Source organism: Carica papaya, chromosome 7 (assembly GCF_054855325.1).
Source record: "Carica papaya isolate Zhongbai chromosome 7, ASM5485532v1, whole genome shotgun sequence".
NCBI classification, from domain to species: Eukaryota; Viridiplantae; Streptophyta; class Magnoliopsida; order Brassicales; family Caricaceae; genus Carica; species Carica papaya.
Genome location: NC_142315.1, coordinates 18,416,453 through 18,426,073, shown reverse-complemented (window position 1 = coordinate 18,426,073; position 9,621 = coordinate 18,416,453). Strand labels below are relative to the sequence as shown.

Here is a 9,621-nt window from a genome sequence, read left to right as displayed (position 1 = left end):
GTATGGAGCATATTAAAGTATTAATATATAGCATAGAGACAAGTGTGGTAGCATATATTTATTGGTAAAAAATTATGAGATCATACTTTAGATTTCATTATTTGAACGGTATATGAAATTTAATGTGTAATTACATTATAGTAATCAAGTTGAATATAATTTTAATAAATTTATTATATTTATAAGTAAAATGAATATTTTAAAATAATTAATTTATTTTATTTAAAGTAACTACAATGAATTACAATATGACTTTAATTTTATTTTTTTTTTTCTTTGTGCCAATCATGTATACTGCAGTGATCATGATTACTTTAGAAGCTATCTTCAAAGTTTAGTATGACCGGAGAGAATTTGATGTGAATGACGGAATGGCAAAACATTAAATTATATGTGATCTCATGACCAAAATAAAAGTCGAGATCACATGAAAATTCATGGGAGTTTACTTGAAAACTCATAGTCTCAAGATAAAACGTATGGAAGCTCCCAGTTTTATAAGTTCAAAAAGTTACAATTTAGACCTTATAAAGTATGAAAGTTAGGTGCTTATATCAGAGTTAAAATTAAAAATTTATGTAAAGAAAGTAATTTAAAAATTAAGGTATACATTTTAGTAATAATTTAAATATTAATTAAATTTTTAGGTGCTAAATAGATCTTATTTATATAATAAAAAAATATTATTCGAATAACAACAACCATATATAATAAATCACAAAACATAAAATATTTAAAAATATTTATTTTAATCATATATAGTGTAACGTCCTTTTTTTTTTTTTTTTTTTTATTTTGGTTGTATTTAAAAAAGAAACCAATTCCATAACCAATCGATCATGCACAAGGAAACACTATCACAATCCCTTATTCAATGATCAAGATAAACCTACAATCATGTACAAGTCATCGCACACAATACAACCATACTCAATATCTATGCTACCATCAATTTTACACATTTCATTCGGTCAAAAGAAACTAAAATTTTTATCCTGTTACTCTACACACTAGATTCGGAAGCCAACAACTTCGATCCGGACTCCCTCCCTACATCATATGTAAAGAGAAAAGAGTGAGTTCATTTAACCCAGTACAGTAAAACTCAAAATACAGGTGTGAAATGCAACAATATAAACCTCATGCCTCTATCAACAGTTCACTACTGAACCCCAGTTCCCCCCCCCCCCCCGTACCTACAATCCCACCTACCCAGGGTTTCTGTTCCCCGACAGCACCCCAGGCGTGCCAGTGATACCACCCACCGGCAAGGTCGGCGACCATTAACCACCTATCAACTCCTATTGGGCCACGCACGCACACTATTTTTCATTCATTTTCGTCACCAACTTCGCGACCATCACTCCTCTACCGACCCTTATCGGGCCACACACACACACTCTAATCATTCTCTCCTGTCACCACCATCGGCGACCATTAGCCATCTCTCGACCTATACCATGCCACTCACACACACTCTGATCATTCTCTCACGTCACCAATATCGGCGACCACTAGCCATCTCTCGACCTATACTAGGCCACGCACGCACACCATTTTCATTCACTTGCATCACCAACATCGGCGACCATTAGCCATCTCTCGACCTATACCAGGCCACTCACACACACTCGGATCATTCTCTCCCGTCACCGATATCGGCGACCACTAACCATCTCTCGACCTATACCAGGCCACGCACGCACACCATTTTCATTCACTTGCGTCACCAACATCGACGACCATTGTCCACCTATCGACCCCTATCGGGCCACACACACACACTACTCATTCTCTTCCACTGCCCCTCTTCGCCCACTACCTGCGACATGCCCTAGGTGCCCCTACTCACACTGTCTTTCCCCCACCGCCTCAAACTCTACTCATGCGGCCCATATTTTCTCTCTCTTCCCCCCCCCCCCTCCCCCGTCCTGCTTTCTCCCAAAGCTCCAATTACCCCACTCCACTCCCTCAAGCACCTTACTCACCCCGCGGATCCTTCCCTTCCCCAGCGTTCACTCACTGCCTCTCCCTATCTCTCTCTCGGACCACATCCTCCCACCACAACATCTTTCTATCTCCTCCCGCGTTACTCACCCCACCTGTTGCCTCTCCCACAGCTCACTAACCTTACACCTCTTCCTCTCTCCTCCTGCGTTGCTCACACAACCCGCTCACTCTCACACAGTTCACACACATCTTCCTCTCCTCCCCCGTGTTGCTCACACAACATGTTCCCTCTCACACCGCTTATTAACCTCACACATCTTCCTCTCTCCTCCTGCGTTGCTCACACAACCCGCTCCCTCTCACACAGTTCACACATATTTTCCTCTCTTCCGATCTCCACTCACTCCACACTCTTATCTCTCTCTTGGCCTTCGCCCGTACCGTCACCTTCTCCCTCTCTCCTCCCGCAATTCTCACGCGGCCAACTTCCTTCCACCCGCCTTATTGCACACACTCACCCTACACGGCCTCCTCTGTACACCGCTACTTCCGTAAGCCGTCACCACGCACGCCACACATCCAAACATTTCAAACTCAAATCAACACACGTATTTGAAGTTTGTTACCGTACCTCCCATTTCCATCTTCCTTCTTTCGGCCGATCCTGCTATCACCGTCCGCGGTCTCCTCTTCTCTCCGCTTTGCTTCCTTTCTCTCTCCTTCTGGAACCTTCCGTCCTCTCCTTTTTCTCTTTTCTGCTCCCCTTCTTCCTCTGTTCTTTTTTCTTTTTTTTTCTTCTTTTTCTTTCCTCTTTCCTTTCTTCCCCCGCCCCCTATTTATATCACCCTAGTTTTTCCTCAAAACGGCGTCGTTTTTCCCCTTGCAGAACGGCATCATTTTTTCCTTTTCAAAACGACGTCGTTTTCTCCCCTCTGCAAAACGACATCGTTTTTCATTCTTTAAAACGGCATCGTTTCCCTCCCCTCTTTTTTTTTTTTCTTTTCTTTTTCCCTAGTTATTACATATAGTATTAGTAAAGATTAATTTATAGCTTCTTTTTAGAATTTCTATGACAATGATATTTAATTTGCACTCATTCATCAAAGATTAATTCTCAAAATTTTTGAGTTTCAAAATATGTATTATATATAATTTAGAAATACATGTTATGTTTTCATAGCGTAATAAAATATATATATTATTAAGCAGAGAAATTAAAAACAAAATTATTATTTAATTTAATTAGTAAGAATAAATTTTTTAAAGATTTAAAATTGAAAATTATAAAAATAAAAGAAATAATAAAGTAAGTAGAGGATTATCCAAGGCGTAGCCACATACACAAGGAGCCCTGAAAATTTTCATTATTTTAAAAAGTGGCTTTCCAACAGCAACTATTAATTATTGTTAAAATTATTCTTCAAAATTTAAAAATAAAAAATAAAAAACCAGAAATTGTGAATTTGCATCCAGGTTGGATTTGCTCCATGCGTCAATTTCTGCGGCTGCGCAAACCGACATACACAATCAAATAAACTAAACTAAACCAAATTAAACCATTTTTATTATTTTAATTATGTCCACGTATATTCATACATACATAAGCTTTTAAGTTAAAACAATATTTGACTCTAAAATCTTTTAAGAGTGATAATTAATTAAAAGTAAATTAAACAAAAAATATTTTATTTTTTACTTGCATTTTATCTACTATACACACAATCATATAAAGTAAATAACGGAATAAAAAATATATAAAATTTAATTTAATTCGATAAATATACTTATATTTATAAACAAAATTAATTAAAAAAATTTTATTATGATAAAATAAAAATATATCATCAATATGGTTATATAGAGAAATTTTAAAAATTTTATTTTCAAAAAAATTTGTAAAATATATACAAAATATTTTACATCATAAATATAAAATAATTTTTAACATAAAATATTTTTTTAATAAAACATATTTAAAATATACATAAAATATTCTCATAAGCGTTTTTACTCCAATTAAATTTTAATTAAGCAGCAGAACAAATGAATGGCCATGATGGTTGATGGAGGACCTCACATAGAACGCCACGTGTCCCAATTAGGTGATGCAATTGATAAAGCGTCAACCTTGTCAGGCTGGCAAATGGCAACGAAAACGTCCCTTTAGACTCTTGCAACGTGAAAACCACCTGCTACCCACACGCTTTTATGACTACTTTCTCCTTTTAACATTAATATATGTTACATACAAGGTAAATATTTTTTTGATTAAAAAGAAAATTTATTTTTTTTACCAATTATTACAAATAAATCGTTTTTAATTAAATTATAAGAGATATATATATTTATAGACTGAAATTTATTTATTAAAATCAAAAAGTGAATTTTAAGGTATAATCTGTTCATATTTGATTAGTAATTATAGGTTAAATTTCAAATTCTTCTCCTCTTGGAATTCTATAGTCTTTAATTGTTAAACTTACTAAAATAATCTAAACAATTTCAACATTTTCAAAATCAAATAGCCAAAAAGAGTAACGCTAGATGTGAAAAAAGAGTTTTATAAAAATTAACGTAGAAATTAATGTGAAAATTAAAATGAGAAATTATGTTTTAATTAATTCAATTAACTAACATTATAAAATTTATTGTAAAATTAGTATTATTGAATAAATGTACGAAAAGCTTGAAACGGTAGATATTTTATAAATATTAAACATATGAGAGGAGAGGTAAAGGCTAATTACTCATTTAAACTAATTAAATTAAATTAACGTAAATATTGATTGCGGCTCTAGCTCTAAAGTGTCTGTTACTTGTTATCTACTGGAGATAACTAATGAAAATTTGATCATCAATATTATATACATATTATTTGATCAATATTATGTATGCAATATTATACATAATTACTTATTTAAAACTAATTAAGTTAAATTAATTAAATTTAAAACTGATATCAGTAGTTTGTAAGGTGTGGTTGTGAATTTTGCTACTCTGTCACATGTGTAGTTGGGGATCCAATGACTATTTAATAAGTTCCTAAGAAAAGTAATACAAAGCTGTGTGTGTTCACTTTTTTTACCCTTACAATTAGGGCATACACCTAAATATCTTTAATCATTGAGCTTCAAGGGCATTCTTAAGCAATTTGGTCCCCTCCTTAGGGTCTTTCTAGTAATCTCCTATACATTTTCCCCAAATGATTGCCCACCCAAAATATCATCTCTCCTATAACTAATAAAATAATACCCACTAATCTTTTCTTTCAGTTAATTAATTAATTAATTAACACCCTTAAAAGAAACTTTGCTTTTAAACCTAAAATAACTACTATTTATTATAAAAACACATGCTTTACGAATAATTGGAATTTGTTAATTTTAAAATCCTTTCTAAAAAATATAAAAGTTGAAGTTAAATTGTACTTCTTTTCTAGAAGACTTAATTATTAAATCTATAATTAATTTGAGGAAATTTGTTAATTTACATGAAAATGTGTTTAAATTAAATAATTTTATAATAAAAAGCAAGAAAAAAGAGAAAATCTAAAGTAGTTCACTACTCTATTGGCAACATTCAACAAAGTTTTTGTCTTTATTTCCCACTTTTTTAATTAATTAAAATATTTTATTTTGATTTAATTAATTATTATTTCCTGATCCTTTAAATACCTCTCTCCCCTCTCTACCTCTCAAACACAAAACCCTATTTTCTCTAATAACTTCTTCCTTCCTCCCCCTCTCTCCCTATCTCTCTCTCTCTCTCTCTCTCTCTCTCTGTAAAAAAAAAAAAAAAGCGAACAAACTACACAAGAAACAAAAATGGAAATAGAGCGAAGCCCACCAGAGGTAGCAAAGAAGCTATGGAACATAATACGCGCAGTGTTCTTCATGTTAAAAACAAGCATATCAAAGAGCAAGATCATGATAGATCTCCACTTAATGTTCAAACGAGGAAACAAGTTCGCCGGAAAAGCCATCGGAAACCTCATCGTCCACCATTACTCCTCCCTCACTTGCCGCTCCAATGACGCTCATCTCTCCTTCATCTCCCCCAGAGAATACGAATTCAGTTGCAGCAACAGTCCGGCTCTCAACTTCTACCCTTTCCACCCCCACAAGCGCAAACACCATCGGCACTTACCCAAAGCCTACCGTTATAACGACGTCACCACCGTCGCCGCCGTCCAAAGGGTGCTCGAGATGCTCAACAACGAGGCCGCGGCGGAGACTGCCGCTGGCGTTGCAGCATCATCCCCACTGGTGCTTCCCGGGTTCGGACGAAGCCCCATGGTGAGGCAGTTGAGGGTGACGGATTCCCCGTTTCCGTTAAAGGATGAGGGAGATAGTATGGTGGACAAAGAAGCTGAAGAGTTTATCAAGAGGTTTTATAAAGAGCTTAAGTCACAGAAAATAATGGCTGCCCTCGAATCACCTTGTCACAACGTGTGGGGAAGATGAAGCTTAATTTGCTTAATTAATCAGCACGTAAATTTTGGTTCATTCGACTGATATGATCATACAAAACAGTTTGTATATGTTTATACATGTATTTTCCTGCGTGAGAAAATGAATTAAATCTTACTTAATGTTAGTCGTATCTTTTTGCATGAGAAAAAAAACGGCATGTTCAATTATTCGGCAACAAATATGTTAAGTTTTTCTAAATAAAAAAAATTTAAATTTTTATTAACTCTAAAGTTAACAATGTAATATGTTTTTAAGTAAGTTTATATATAAATTAATCTCTTAAAAATAAAATATTACAAATTACATGATATTTAAAAGATAAATATGAATTAAATTTTTTTAAAAAATAAATTCATTAAATAAAATGTAAATATAAATTAAATTTAATTAAAAAAATAAATTATAATTTTTATATTAATGTTTATCAGAATATCTTAACTAAATATAAATATGTAATTTTTTAATAAAATAATCCCAATGCTTGACTTTTCATTTTCTCCTAATTCTTAATCTTGTAGTAATTATAGCTCTGATAATATATATGTGCTGGAAGCTTGTTAATTAAGTAAAAGAGAGAGCATTTTAATGGAGGTTGGTGAGCGGTGATGATGGGTTTGATTGTAGTGGCTGTGATTGATTGAACTTCTTCTTTGTTTTCTCCACCTTCCGTAATTAATTCTTGACAAATGAATTCACAATCACCTTCAGTAATTTTAGATTTTTACACATGTTATGAGACTTACAGTGCTCGTGAAAAGTATAAATTCATACTCAATCTATATGTAATTTTACGGCTAAAATTTTATGTGTTACCATCTTATTTAATCTTGAAAAATGTTATTAAATAATTAAATATATAAATTTTTAATAAAAATATAAATAATATTTACAATAACCTACTAATAATATTATAAATATATAATATTAAATATTTACTAATTTTGGATTATTTTTGTTTTTGACTTTAATCCATTTTGTACCACTCCAATTCCAAACCTGTAAATATTTGTAGTTTAATATCTTATTTGGATATATTTTAATGATGGTTAATTAATGTATGGTAATGATAATAATTAAACAGCAATGACATAGGATGTGGATGACAAATTCTTTTTATATTTAGATAATTGTATATTAATGTATGTTGACATATTTTTGTTTGTATGATAGGATGGTATGGTTGTGTTTTCAGTCAAATTACTAATTTATCAATATCTATTTATGTAATAATAAGTGGTATATAATAAATATATAATAAAAAAATTAAATTGTTTATCAATATAATTACATTTGTATTTAAATAAATAATTATTACAAATTAAATTTTTATATTTAATAAAATAAACAATAAATTGTAAAGATAAAAATAGAATTAAGTATATTATATGGGAGTATAAAGGAAAAAAAAGTAATTTATCATTCACATACCATCAATTCTATAGTTTTAAAATTCATCCTAAATTTGTCAATCACATATCATTTGTTACTATTTGAAATTAAAATAAATATAATTTTTTCACACTCTTTAAATACCACACATTAAAATTTTATCATTTAATACGATTCAAACAGAGTATAAAGATTTTAAATGGTTAGTCATAGTAGAACTTTTGGGTTTAAATATGATATATTGTTTAAAGAATAATATAAAAATAATTATATTAATTTAAAGGAAACTGCGGCTAATAAATATCCATTTTTAAGTAGGCACTTTAGCAATTAATTGGTTTTCTAATTTTTAATATAAAATTAGTTTTGTGCATGCGTATTTGTGTAACACCATGCATGTCTATACATATATATATATATATATTAGAATATTAGATGGAATGGTACTTACTTAAAAATATAGGGTTACTTTTGTAATTTAATTTTCCTGTATAAATAATTTCCCCTCTGTACAATAATTAATTCATAACTATTTTTACTAATTTTCCATTTTCACTCGAATTTCCCACTAAATTTCTTTCTTATTTGATCACTTCTCAACTTTAAATTCTTCAAACAGAATCTAACAATATGTGTATTAGATTTCATTGATTAGATGTTGAATGAAACATTTAATTGAATATGAGGACTACAATGAAAGTTGGGAAGAAAAGAAGGGATAAGAAATAAATTAAATTGGAGGGTATGTATGTGTGTGTGTGTGTGTGTGTGTGTGTGTGTGTATATACTCCAACTATATAGTAGGTGAGAGATTATGATGTAGCTACAGCTCTATTATTGAGACAAGTCTCCCTCAAATACTTAAAACACTCTCTCCTCCTCAGTCGTCCCTTATGTTTATGCTTATCTTCTCATCTTTATCTTCGCACATAAACCCTGTACAAATCCCATAATTTAATGATCTACATGCATATAATATATATATATATATATATGATTTACATGGAGCGATATGTAAATTTATATATATATGATTATATACGTTCCAAATATTTGAAACCAATAGGTCTACACGTGGCATGGCCGATCATTTCAATTGGCTGTCTGATTTTGACATTTACATTTTTCATATTTGTAATGAAGAATTGGGTCATTTAAAAGTCGTTTTTGTAAATTAAATTGGAGTGCAAATTGATAAGACACTACAAAATTTTCATGTCAAAATCAAGATCCAACAATACGACAATTCACTGTGACTAATATAATGTGTTTTTGCTTTATTCCTATGTGTACCCAATTGAATGAAATCTATGGGTTCAGCTTTTTATGTCCCTTTTTTCAGTGCTTTAACTCAAAACTTCAAAGAAAAATAATCATAAAGGCATTGGAGAATAACATTAATTCATAATAATATATAAATTAATTAAGTGCATGGGCTTTTGTCTTTTGCTTTTTTTTTTTCTTGAAAAAAAGAAGAGTTCAATTGTTATACAATAGTTTGATTTGGAATTTAATAATTTTGTAACGTAACGTAGTATGATCAATTTTATAATATTATATAAGGTAATTACAATGCAACTATAATTATTATTTTATTTTTTAAATGATTAATATTTTTACATGAGTATATAAAATTTAAATCCTGAACTTATGCTACTTAGCCGTAATTGAAAATTTTATTAGAAAGACCTTGAGATGAGTGTCTGTTGGGTCCCAAACAAAAATAAAATTAATTATGTAAATTAAGTCAAGATAATGTAACATTCGGGACAAAAAATTTGGTCCGGAATGATTTTTTTATTTATAAAAT

General features: G+C 31.0%; 1 protein-coding gene across 1 annotated transcript; it reads left to right on the top strand.

The window, feature by feature from the left end:
* The first annotated feature begins 5,640 nt into the window (after positions 1-5,640).
* Positions 5,641-6,546, top strand: LOC110816291 (cotton fiber protein). The gene has a single exon (XM_022044425.2). The coding sequence runs from the start codon at positions 5,775-5,777 to the stop codon at positions 6,411-6,413; it is 639 nt and encodes a 212-aa protein (XP_021900117.1). The 5' UTR covers positions 5,641-5,774; the 3' UTR covers positions 6,414-6,546.
* Positions 6,547-9,621: the final 3,075 nt, after the last annotated feature.

Coding starts and splice junctions, on each gene's coding strand:
- LOC110816291 (XM_022044425.2), top strand. CDS start 5,775: ATGGAAATAGAGCGAAGCCCACCAGAGGTAGCAAAGAAGCTATGGAAC.